Source organism: Pseudoliparis swirei, chromosome 8 (genome assembly GCF_029220125.1).
Source record: "Pseudoliparis swirei isolate HS2019 ecotype Mariana Trench chromosome 8, NWPU_hadal_v1, whole genome shotgun sequence".
Taxonomy (NCBI): Eukaryota; Metazoa; Chordata; class Actinopteri; order Perciformes; family Liparidae; genus Pseudoliparis; species Pseudoliparis swirei.
The window spans coordinates 16,563,869-16,576,689 of record NC_079395.1 but is presented as its reverse complement, the minus strand read 5'-3'; the positions used below and the strand labels follow the sequence as shown (position 1 = coordinate 16,576,689).

The window sequence follows — 12,821 nt, the reverse complement described above, 5'->3', positions numbered from 1 at the left end:
ATTCAAATATCTGCTTTGCCAGGTTTGTTTTGAGGAATCGGTCCGTCAGTCCTCCAGGAGGAACACGGAATGTAACCGTAACTTTGTTAGCTTGCAGGGAAACTTTAACAACCGTAACCTGTGAACTGCGTTCGTCGACTCGTCAGGACGAACGCCTCCGGTTGGTCAGCTGGTCGAGCGCTCACTTCGCCCAGAATTCGCATAGTTGAGAAATCCAGCTCTGCTGTGTGTAATACCCGTCGGCACATCTCTGGTCTGTCCTCTTCTCTTGATACTCGAGGGTAATGAGATGGTGGTTATCATCCAATTCATCAGTAGTTAAGATGATTCGACCCTGTAGACTGTTTGTTTACCGTGTGCAGTGTTTGCATCGACAACATGGAGGAGAATTTGTTTACCCGAAGGCCTCCAGCCATGGTGGTTATTTACACGAGACTTCCTTCAAGATGTTTGTGCTCTTTGGACCAAGCTTTCTCAGGGATTATTGCATTATTCATAGATGGCCAGAGATCCACTCGTCACACACACACTCTGCCCGTAGACACGAACCTCATGATCATTTTCGAGTGTGTAAAACCTCAGACTTGGTACAGCCGTCGTCTTAACCCTTGTGTTGCCTTAGGGTCATTTTGACCCGAATCAATATTACACCCTCCCCCCGCCTTTGGGTCATTTTGACCCGATTCAATGTTTCACCCTCCTGTTACCTTTATATTTACTAACATATTTTACCCTTTGGGTTCAATTTGACGCCAGCAATTAAAACCTCCAGAAAATTATTAGAATTAATATTGTTTTCCAAGTTTAAGTGTGAGGCACTTTATGTTTGTTTGTTGACTACCGAAAGAACACCGACATTAAACATTGAATGGGGTCAAATTAATCCTAAGGCGGGGGGAGGGTGTAATATTGATTCGGGTCAAAATGACCCTAAGGCAACACAAGGGTTAATATCTTATTTTGAATAAAAGTACATGTACTTGCAATAAGCACTAGTATCTGGCCATAGTCCTCCATCATAGTGTACACACTCACTATCCTCCCCTCCCTTAGTGTGTGTGTGTGTGTGTGTGTGTGACAGTACCTGTAATGTTACTGGTGGGGGCGGAGTAGCATCCAGCGAGCACGTAGGAAATGAAGCGCGAGTGTGGCCTCTCATTGGAACACAATCCTGTGGTGGGGTTTGGCTGTCGGCAGGGAGGGGGAAGTCGGAGAGGAACTCGAGCGCTAAATCCTTTTTTCCGCGACACAGTTTGACGTCGGGGCTGCAGCTTTTCCGAGCCGGGCCACTTGAACATGCGTGTACGTACTCGCTCGCTCGCGTGACCTGGGATCTGCCCCCCTGTCGCCCTCCCACAGTCGGACCCGGAGCTCTCGGTGAGCGGCTTCCTGTCTGCGGCCAGTCGCTCCTGTGAAGAGGACGCCGCCCTTCGCAGCAGCCGCCGCCGTCCCGGCGCACTCGGGGGGCCCGCCGGAATGTCAGGGGAGGGTAACCATGGCAACGAGCACAATGGAGTCAAGAAGCACAGGTGGGACATGCTCCAGTTATGATGTCATGCTTGTTTACTGGCTGAGGCGATGTGAAAGTGGAAATGCGGCGCCGGCCGTGCCCAGTGCTCTTTTCAAAGAGCCTGTTCCGCTGCTCGTTATGCACAAGGCTCTAAAATAATGACATGATTCAGAAATATGTGACTTGACGACAATGACTATAGTAGGTGGTGTTTTACCTCCGATACAGGATAGTCCAGGGCAGGGCGGGTGAAATGGGATACCAGCTTGTGTATAGCCGGGTGTTTTTGTTTGAGCTCCCAATCCACAGAGAATAGTTTTGTTTTTCCTGACAGAAGCAACTCCAAGCGAGCAACCAGCGAGGCGCCTGGGTGTTTAGTTCAGTTTAGTTTCAGTGAAGGTTTGACAATCGCTTCAATTTCTGTGGATGCTGATTCTGGCTTTTGCCTCTCTTCTTTATTCCAACAAGTGAACCATGAATAATTCAGCATGTGGTGGCTCATTATAGGAGTTGGAGGAAAGAGGACTGGCTGGCTGGCTGTCTCGGTGCATGTGTGTGACTGCATGTGTGTGCGTGTGTGTGACTGCATGTGTGTGCGTGTGTGTTTTGTTGGCTGTGTGTTGGACATTAAAGATGTATGTGGTGTCTGTTTATTTGGAATTACTCTTGTCATTCAAGCCTGCCGCTGTCCTAGGTTGTCTGTCAACGGGCCGACGTCACGCCGCTTAACGTTGCTATAACCACCCCGCCATGACTTCTCTACAAACAGATCACAGATATACAGGACCGTAAATGTATGATTTGAATGCATGTAAGACTAGAATGGGCACTCGGTAGAGCGCATACCTTCGCATATCACAAGATTGGGCATTGAATTATGAACATTTTGGCATTAGTTGCATGCCAATTGGATAGAAATTGACCGCGCTATGGTAGAAATAAGATTGTGACCTTTCCATGACCTTGACCTTTGACCCGATTGATCCCAAAATCTAATCAAATGGTCCCCGGATAATAACCAATCATCCCACCAAATTTCATGCGATTCGGTTTAAAACTTTTTGTGTTATGCAAGGAACACGCATACAAATAAATAAATAAATAAATACACGGCGATCAAAACATAACCTTCCGCATTTTCAATGTGAAGGTAAATATTGTCACAAATGCGTGCACGCGCACTAGAGACTGTGCCGTCGCTCTGGAGGGTCGGCTTGTGTTTCATCACGTCTGCTGAGCAACACAGCGTTGTTTAAAAGTATTTTATCTGTGTTTCTGAGAAATCCAAACATGGACACGTAGGCCTTCTGACCAAATAGTCAAATGAGCTTTATCCCATGAAGACGAGTAGAAGTTCTGTAGAAACCTTCTCCTTACCCAAACATCTCTATTATTTGTATTTAGCTCAGAAATCCTTTGATAGGAAGATGCATTTCGGGGCCACGGCTGGTGGAACACAAACGAGGCCAGAAGTACCGTCTGCCACGCTTCGCCGCTCGTCCTACAGATGGAGCCGCGTGCCCCCCCGCCGCTCCCCGTTGGTGGAGCTGACGTAACGGCTTTTATTTGTGGCGTTGCTTCAGCTCTCGGATTTAAACAAGGACACCATCTGCTTCCAGCGAGCATAGCTGTAAAGAAACACGTTAAAGTCCTCTCCTCAGTGGAAGGCTGTATATGAACTCTGTCTTTAAGCAGCGACGGCTACTTTGAAGGTCCATCATAGTGAATCCTTTTGGGGCGAGCACATGGAATTATCTTGAAGTGAGGAGTGTTTATGAGCCAAGCTACATACACTACCGTTCAAAAGTTTGGGGTCACTTAGAAATGTCTTTATTTTTCAAAGAAAAGCACTGTTTTTTCAATAAAGATAACATTAATCAAAAATACACACTATACATTGTTAATGTGGTAAATGACTATTCTAGGTGGAAACGTCTGGTTTCTAATGAAATATCTCCATAGGTGTATAGAGGCCCATTTCCATCAACTATCACTCCAGTGTTCTGATGGTACATTGTGTTTGCTAATCGCCTTAGAAGACTAATATCTGATTAGAAAACCCTTGTGCAATTATGTTAGCACAGCTGAAAACAGTTATGCTGGTGATATAAGCTATACAACCGGCCTTCCTTTGAGCTTGAAGTTTGAAGAACAAGATTAATACTTCAAATATTAATCATTATTTCTTACCTTGTCAATGTCTTGACTATATTTTCTATTCAATTTTCAATTCATTTGATAAATAAAAGTGAGTTTTCATGGAAGACACGACATTGACTGGATGACCCCAAACTTTTGAACGGTAGTGTATGTGATCAGTTTAAAGAGTGTGTTATAAGCAGTTTATAAAAACAACACGTTGTACATCCATGCGTGTGTGTTGCCGAGCAGCCGACGGCTCGTGAGCCTCCAGGTGTCGGATGACTTTGAACCCGAATGGTGGTTCAAGCTCCGTCGACTGCACCGCAGCTCTGAAACGGTGTAATCAAACATACTCATGGGTTTTAACGTGGGTTTCCCCAATACTTATATCTGTGCTCAGTGACATATATTATGGAAGTAAATCATCTTGAGTGTGTGTGTGTGTGACTGGATGGCGTGCCCTCGGGCCCTTCTATGAATTGCACAGCCGGCAAAATAAACAATCCGTCGCTTCCCCATTGGTTCCCGAGTGTAATCCTCTCCATTGTTGTGATGCTCTGTCATGGCGACTGAATCCTCCTCTGCTGCCTTCCTCCAGGACATCTCTACCGACTCCCATGTTCTCCAGGAACGACGTCAGCATCTGGAGTATCCTGAAGAAATGCATCGGCATGGTGAGAACACACCTTCTCTCCTCAGACTGATGAACCTTTGCGTTTGTTGTCTTTTGGCAGAAAAGGAACGAGCGGCGCGTAGAATGAAGACTAAAAGTCGGGTATTTGTTCGTAGTCCGTAACTTATGGCTTGTGGAACATAGTTATTGTTCTTGAAGCCCCAAGGGAGCTCAGGCCTGAAGAGTGCAGCCATGTGGTTCTTCATCTCGGGTAATATGTAAATGATCTTACCGTCTTATTTTCCTCCTGATGTCATAAACCTCTGCATTAGGTTTGTGCCTGCATGTCAGGCAAAATATTATTGTTGCAGATATTACAGTTGAATATTAGAATCGTGAATTGAGCTGTGAACTGTCTACAAATATTAATATAACTTAAATGTGTGAGTTCTGATATTGTTATATGTAACCGTGTCAATGCATTATTACCTTCGCATTGAACATTTATTTATTTATTTATTTGTATGCGTGTTCCTCGCATAACTCAAAGAGTATTAAACCGAATCGCATGAAATTTGGTGGGATGATTGGTTATTATCCGGGGACCATTTGATTCGATTTTGGGATCGATCGGGTCAACGGTCAAGGTCATGAAAAGGTCAAAATCTTGTTTTTACCATAGCGCGGTCAATTTCTATCCAACTGGCATGCAACTAATGCCAACATGTTCATAATTCAATGCCCAATCTTGTGATATGCGAAGGTATGGGCTCTACCGAGTGCCCGTTCTAGTTCACCATCCATATGCCTCACAAAGCTGCGTTTGAACTCACAGTTCCGTGCATCTTCTCTCATTTCTTCCCCAGGAGTTGTCGAAGATTGCCATGCCGGTGATATTTAACGAGCCTCTGAGTTTCCTCCAGCGGCTGACGGAGTACATGGAGCACACCTACCTCATCCATCAGGCCAACGCCGCCACCGACTCCGTGGAGAGGATGAAGGTGCCGCAAGATAGATGACTTTCTTACGTGAAATCGTGGCTACACAATCAAATGGTCTTTTGTTGCCGAATCGTAGAGTGGAGTTGGTTTAGAGCCTTTTATAACGCGCCGTGTCGTCGTCGTGTGGTTAAAAGTACATCGATGCCCTGCAGTGTGTTGCAGCATTTGCTGTGTCTGCTGTCGCATCGCAGTGGGAGAGGACTGGGAAACCCTTCAACCCACTACTGGGGGAGACCTATGAGCTCATCAGGTAAGACGGGGCACTCATCAGTACCTTTTTTTATAAATGCCAAAGTACGTTCCCCGGGCACACCTTCTTCGCTCGACGCGCTCTCTGTGTGGTGAAGATCTCTCCGGTAACGTCCCTGTTCTCCATCAGAGAAGATCTGGGCTTCAGGTGGGTGTCGGAGCAAGTGAGCCACCACCCTCCGGTCAGTGCCTTCCACGCCGAGGGCCTCCACGAGGATTTTGTCTTCCATGGCTCCATCTACCCGAAACTCAAGTTTTGGGGGAAGAGCATAGAAGCTGAGCCCAAAGGACTCATCACACTGGAGCTGCCCAGGTGAGCGCACGGCCCACGCCTTCGGCTTGGGGGGGGGGGGGCGGAGTGTCCTCTGATGACACGTTCACCGTCTGCTTGTTTGCCTCTGCAGACATAATGAAGCCTACACCTGGACCAACCCCACCTGCTGCGTCCACAACATCATCGTGGGTCAGCTGTGGATCGAGCAGTACGGCAGCGTGGAAGTGATCAATCACAAGTAACGGACATTCCTTCTCTCTCTCTCTCTCCGCGCTGCGTGTGTCTGCTTTGTGTCTCGCCCCGGTTGCATTTGCATGCATGAATAGCTTTCTTCCCGCACTCTGCGGCGGGGAGTTGATCTACTCTCAGATCCAGCGTATTGATCATGGGAGCAGAACTGGGACAGTTTCCATTAGAATGGGAGAGCGGGATAATTACCTTCGCATTGAAAATGCGGAAGGTTATGTTTTGATCGCCGTGTATTTATTTATTTGTATGTGTGTTACTCGCATAACACAAAAAGTATTAAACCGAATCGCATGAAATTTGGTGGGATGATTGGTTATTATCCGGGGACCATTTGATTAGATTTTGGGATCGATCTGGTCAAAGGTCAAGGTCATGAAAAGGTCAACATCTTCTTTTTACCATAGCACGGTCAATTCATATCCAATTGGCATGCAACTAATGCCAAAATGTTCATAATTCAATGCCCATTCTTGTGATATGCGAAGGTATGCGCTCTACCGAGTGCCCATTCTAGTTAATGTTTGAAAGCCTCCGTTTCTAGAAGAACGATGGCGAAAGAGAAATGGGTAAAGCGTCTTGTCATTCTGCGGCAGGACCGGCGAGAGATGCAGCATGATGTTCAAGCCCTGTGGCCTCTTTGGGAAGGAGCTCCACAAAGTGGAGGGCTACATCCTCGATAAAAGGTGCCGTCTTCATTTCATTGCCACTGGTTTCATTATTCATCTCGTGTTTAATGTCGCCTGAAAGCAACGCAAATGTGTCACACGTGACATCGTCGTTGATCTCGTGTGACGTGACCAGTGTACGTCGGGTGTTTTAATCATCACCGACAGTGTCTCAAATATCAAAGGCGGCCACAGCTGTGTGTTATTATCTTTTTCTCTCTTTTTTCGCAGCAAAAAGAAGCTGTGTGCAATATACGGCAAATGGACTGAATGCCTCTACACGGTGGATCACGTGACCTTTGATGCCCACACGAAGAGTGACAAGAAGAGTTCGGATGAAAAGAAAGACAGCAAGCGGGTATTGAACGTGTGGAGTGCTTTTAAAATCACCCGCGTGCCGCCTCCGCTTGGTGCACGTTGACCTTGTGTGTGTGGGGGTCCCAGAATAGTGTGGATGAGGAGCCGGAGGAGATGCCTCCACCCGATGCCGATACCGTCCAGGTCATCCCAGGCAGCGAGCTCATCTGGAGGATAACGCCGCGGCCAGATAACTCAGCCAGGGTAGGCGAAGACGGGGGAGGGGTGGAAGGGGAACATGTGTTTTATTTTTTTTTATTTTAAGGAAATATCAGGCCCGGTGCCTGGTGATGCCGATGGGTTGACCTCGTGTCGTAATGTCATCGTGTCTCTCCCAGTTCTATGCCTTCTCCACGTTCGCCATGCACCTGAACGAGCAGGACGAGAGCATGGAGGGCGTCACCCCCCCCACCGACAGCCGCTTCAGACCGGACATCTGCGCCATGGAGAACGGAGACATAGGTACGCTGTTTTGGCCTCGATTCCCCTATTTTCCCATCCCTGCCGTGCTCACGGCGCTGTACTCGTGCCTTTTGAACAGATTTGGCAAGTTCCGAGAAGAAGAGACTCGAGGAAAAACAGAGGATGGCCCGGAAGAATCGCACCAAATCGCCCAACGATTGGAAAACGAGGTTAGTTGGCGAATAAATATGACACTCCTCCACTCCTCCACTTGTTTTACTAACTGCGTCCTTATTGTGCTGTGTCATCAACTATGCCGTCCCCGTTATTCTAATTGCGAAAGAGCGCTGCCCTTGGCCCAAGGTTTGGCTCAACGCTTCGCCTCGTTGTTGTTGTTGTTGTTGTTGTTGTGTGTGGCGTGAAGTGCTGCACCACACCACCCCCCTCAGGACAATACTCACAACTGCATTGTTATTGAACACGAGTGTTTGATACTCAATATTTAGTTCAAAAACAGTGGATTAGCGACATCGTTGTGCTTTTCGTGTGTGTTTTTGATGCCTGCCTTTTCTTCTACATCTCCCTCTTGGGCTCTTATTCCATAAATACCGTCTCTGTGATACTGATGGCGCCGACGGCGCGGTGCGTGGTCTTGTGATGTTTTTGTTGTTTTGTCTTAAATACTGTTTTCTGCTGTGATTCCCGAGCTCTTTCACCAGAGAAGAGCTCATGAACATCAGGGAACAACTCCAGCGGATTATTTCCAACGTTTTAACTTCTGTGGAGTTACTGGACATTTTGTAAAGGTGTGCTCACCTTCGCCCACGCGGTGAGACGCCCCGGAGAGGGAATCAGGGCGCTTGTAAGGCTACGGAAGGGATCTCGTACAGCGCTGCGGGCATATTTCTCCAACGTCCACTCACTGTGCAACAAACTGGACGAACTCCAGCTGCTGGTGGGAGAGACAGAGACTTCTCCTCATCCTCTGTCCTGTGCTTTACGGAATCATGGCTAAGTGGATCGATACCAGATTCTGCGCTCCAGCTCGCTGGCTTCCAGCTGTTCGAGCGGACGGGTCACGGAGCTCTCCGGGAAAAACAAAGGGTGGAGGAATCTGCTTTTACCTCAACAACGGCTGGTGCAACGCGTAACGGTGATTCTACAGCACTGTTCGCGGACCTGGAATCTTTATCATTCACTGCAAACCCTACTCCCCACGTGAGTTCGCTTCATTCATCCTGGCGGAGTTTACATGCCGCCGAGGAAACGTGCACGAGGCACAGCGGACCCTCGCTGAACAGATACGGTGTGTGGGCGGACCTTCCGGACTCTTTAGTTATTGTACTCGGGTTTTAACAAAGGAAACCTCAGCCACGAACTCCTAAATATAGACAGTTAATTAAATGCCCTACCAGAGAAGAGCATTCTGGACCACTGCTACACAACAATCAGAAGGGCCTATCACGTCCCTCGAGCTGCACTGGGAAACTCTGACCACGTCATGGTTCATCTGATTCCCTCATACAGGCAGAGACTAAAGCTCTGCAAACCTGTAGTGAGGAAGTTCAAGAAGTGGACCAGTGAGGCTCTGGAGGACCTCGGGCGTGCTTGGACTGTACTGACTGGGATGTCTTCAGGACTGCTACCAACAGCCTGGATGAGTACACAGAGGCTGTAACTTCCTACATCAGCTTCTGTGAGGACAGCTGTATTCCATCCAGCTCCAGGGTGAGTTATAACAACGACAAACCCTGGTTCACAGCGGAGCTCAGGAAGCTAAGACTGCAGAAGGACCAGGCATTCAGGAGTGGGGACAAGGACCTGTACACAGAGTCCAAATACAGGTTTAGCAAGGCGGTGAGAGATGCTAAACGACTGTACTCTGAGAAACTGCAACAGCAGCTCTCAGCAAACGACTCTGCTTCTGTCTGGAGAGGGCTCAGGCAGATCACCAACTACAGGCCCAAATCACCCCACTCCATGAACAATGTGCTTCTGGCAGACGAGCTAAATGAGTTCTACTGCCGCTTTGAAAGACAATGGAGCAGTCCTGAGACCATCCCCCACAGCCCCATCAACAAGCCACAGACCATCAGCCCACCCTCCCCAGCCCCTCATGGGCTCCCACCTCTGGAGCACCCTCCATCTCCTCAGCGACCCTCGTCATCCTGGAGAGAGCAGTCAACAGGCTGTTTAAAAAGCAGAACCCCCGCAAAGCAGCGGGCCCGGACTCCGTCTCCCCCTCCACCCTGAAGCACTGTGCTGACCAGCTGTCTCCGGTGTTCACCGACATCTTCAACACCTCCTGGAGACATGCCACGTTCCAGCCTGCTTCAAGGCCTCCACCATCATCCCGTCCCAAAAACCCAAGATCACAGGACTCAATGACTACAGGCCCATCGCCTGACCTCTGTGGTCATGAAGTCCTTTGAACGCTTGGTCCTGTCACACCTCAAGACCATCACCGACCCACTCCTGGACCCCCTGCAGTTCGCCTACAGAGCCAACAGGTCTGCAGGCGACACAGTCAACATGGCCCTTCACTACATCCTCCAGCATCTGGACTCCCCAGGAACCTACGCCAGGATCCTGTTTGTGGACTTCAGCTCTGCTTTCAATACAATCATCCCGTCCCTGCTGCAGGACAAGCTCTCCCAGCTGCACGTGCCCGACTCCACCTGCAGGTGGATCACAGACTTCCTGACCGACAGGAAGCAGCACGTGAGGCTGGGGAAACACGTCTCAGGCTCCCGGACCACCAGCACAGGTTCCCCAAGGCTGTGTTCTTTCCCTCTGCTGTTCTCCTGTACACCAACAGCTGCACCTCCAGTCACCAGTCCGTCAAGCTCCTAAAGTTCGCGGATGACACCACCCTCATTGGGCTCATCTCTGGTGGGGACGAGACCGCCTACAGGTGGGAGACTGACCACCTGGTGACCTGGTGCAGCCAGAACAACCTGGAGCTCAACGCTCTGAAGACAGTGGAGATGGTTGTGGATTTCAGGAGGAGTGCAGCCCCACCCGCCCCTCTCATCCTGTGTGACTCCCCCGTCGACGCTGTGGAGTCCGTCCGCTTCCTGGGCTCCATCATCACCCAGGACCTCAAGTGGGAGCTGAACATCGGCTCCATCACCAAGAAGGCCCAGCAGAGGATGTTCTTCCTGAGGCAGCTGAGGAAATTCAACCTGCCAGGGAAGATGATGGTGCACTTCTACACGGCCATCGTTGAGTCCATCATCTGCTCCTCCATCACCGTCTGGCACCCTGCAGCCACAGCCAAAGACAAGTGCAGGCTGCAGAGCATCATCCGCTCGGCCGAGAGGGTTATCGGCTGCAATCTGCCTTCCCTCCAGGTCCTGTTCACTTCCAGGTCACTGAAGCGGGCCGGAAAGATTGTCGCTGACCCCTCCCACCCTGGACACTCCCTGTTCGAGTCCCTCCCCTCGGGGGGGAGGCTGCGGTCTATCATGACAAAGACCACCCGCCACACCAAAAGTTTTTTCCCGTCGGCAGTCGGGCTCATCAATGGAACCCGGACTGACTGACTGTCACCCCCAGGACTACCACCTCTTCTTCCACCTTCCTCTCTCCTCCTTCTTCCCGCTCCTCCCTCTTCCTCCTCCTCCTCCCTCCTCCTTCTTCTTCCCTCCTCCACACACGTCACTTTAACATGCACTTTAACTTGAGGCCTCCTCCACACATGCCACTTTATTTGCATGCACTTTAACTTAAACACACGCCACGCGTAACATACACTTTTAACTAAAACACACCACTTGAAGCACACACCCAAACACTTTCACATTACTTGTTGTCTTTCTGTCGTGTTGATTGTTGTTTGTTTGTCATGTCCAAATGTTGCACCTTCCACCAAAAAAAATTCCTCGTTTGTGTAAACATTCCTGGCAATAAAACTGTTTCTGATTCTGATTCTGATTCATTGTGAAACCTGCAGGTGGTTTCAGCAAGGACAAAATCCCCACAACAAAGCTCAGGATTGGCTCTACTTGAACGGCTACTGGGAGAGGAACTTCACTCAGCTGCCGGACATCTACTAACCAGGAGAAATACGTGTGGACGTCTACTTCCGCGACCCTCTGGACGTTATCTGCTCTGGTTTGTAATGACGTCACAGCGCTGATACAGAACAGCAGCTAGGGTCGAGGAAAGGTCTCAACGCAGTCCAAGGGCAGAGCGACGCTGAGTGACCAGCAGTGGCATTTATTCTTCTCCATAGATGTGTGTGAAGCACAGGAACTCCTCCGCTTGTTAATTGTGGCGCTCGACCACTTGCGTACGCTATAGGCACGTGTCGGATCAACTAGAATGTATATTTTTTACACGCATACATATAGAAATGAGTGTGTCATCGGTGTGGAAACATTTCACTCGTCGGCGTCGGCGCTCAGACCTCACAAGGCAGGAAGATGCTGCCTCAGCACATCGGCCAGGCGGTGATGCAGCTCTGGTTGTACTTCTACACCGTATCCAAATGGAGCGTGTCTGCATAGTCTGCTGCAAAGATGACGGCGAGTAAAATGACGAGAGCTGTGGCCAGTACCACGTCAATAAAACCCACAATAAATGAAACTTTTAAAATATAGCATTAAACAGGAAATTATGTGTTGTATCGATGTGTATTGATAACGGCGGTGCCCGTAAGGCTGCCTGACGACTAGCGCTGCATATATAGATGTGTGTGTGTGTGTAAAAGTCTTGCCATAGTTTAGTCTAATCAGCTGTTATACACATGTAACTATCGCACAATGAATGCACATGCATCACTATAACTATGCAAGCCTATTTACCTCCTTCACCATCAAGCACTGAAAGTCCTTTTCTCATGTTGTGGATAGCTGCTGTAGGTTTTAGTTTTTTTCCCGTTATCTCTCTTTTGGGTATTATAATTGTAGCTGAATGTCGATTATACGTTTTGTGCAATTTGCTGTAATTTGAAGTAAACGTCTTCGTTAGATTGGTGTCTGTTGGATTCAGGTGTTACAAGATGAGTGGTATTGTAAATATGGAAATATGTTACTCTATGCTGTCAACCCTACTGCCTGGTAATCATGGGACGTATCACCAAATTATGCCGACTGTTCCGTTTCTCACAATCCATCCATCGGTGAGTCAGAAGAATCGAGGTTGAAAATTCCTGGCAGTAATTATGTGACTATTTAAGAATTAGTGTTTCTAATATTTGTATCATTGAGGGTTGACTAATTACAGTACATTTCTTTTATAATGCAATAAATAGTCCCTGCTGCTCATGTGTGAGTGCCCTCTGTGTATTTGTTTTACATTGATTACAGTATAGTTGCATAAAAGTAAACTCCGCCTCCTTTTCTCTAAAGCGGGA

The 12,821-nt window shown here is 48.5% G+C and overlaps 1 protein-coding gene across 2 annotated transcripts in view; it reads left to right on the top strand.

Moving 5' to 3' along the window:
* Positions 1–12,732, top strand: part of LOC130197883 (oxysterol-binding protein-related protein 1) — a 30,045-nt gene extending 17,313 nt beyond the window's left edge. The window contains exons 17-28 of one of the 2 annotated variants that reach the window (XM_056420845.1): positions 1,360–1,529; positions 4,251–4,326; positions 5,132–5,266; positions 5,419–5,516; positions 5,646–5,828; positions 5,920–6,027; positions 6,632–6,721; positions 6,935–7,061; positions 7,148–7,264; positions 7,399–7,522; positions 7,602–7,692; positions 11,418–12,732. In XM_056420845.1, the coding sequence (XP_056276820.1) occupies positions 1,360–1,529; positions 4,251–4,326; positions 5,132–5,266; positions 5,419–5,516; positions 5,646–5,828; positions 5,920–6,027; positions 6,632–6,721; positions 6,935–7,061; positions 7,148–7,264; positions 7,399–7,522; positions 7,602–7,692; positions 11,418–11,520 (1,422 nt within the window). In that variant the 3' untranslated portion in view covers positions 11,521–12,732. The remainder of the gene's footprint in view (positions 1–1,359; positions 1,530–4,250; positions 4,327–5,131; positions 5,267–5,418; positions 5,517–5,645; positions 5,829–5,919; positions 6,028–6,631; positions 6,722–6,934; positions 7,062–7,147; positions 7,265–7,398; positions 7,523–7,601; positions 7,693–11,417) is intronic. The other variant, XM_056420844.1, reaches the window with a different exon arrangement.
* The last annotated feature ends 89 nt before the right edge of the window (positions 12,733–12,821 follow it).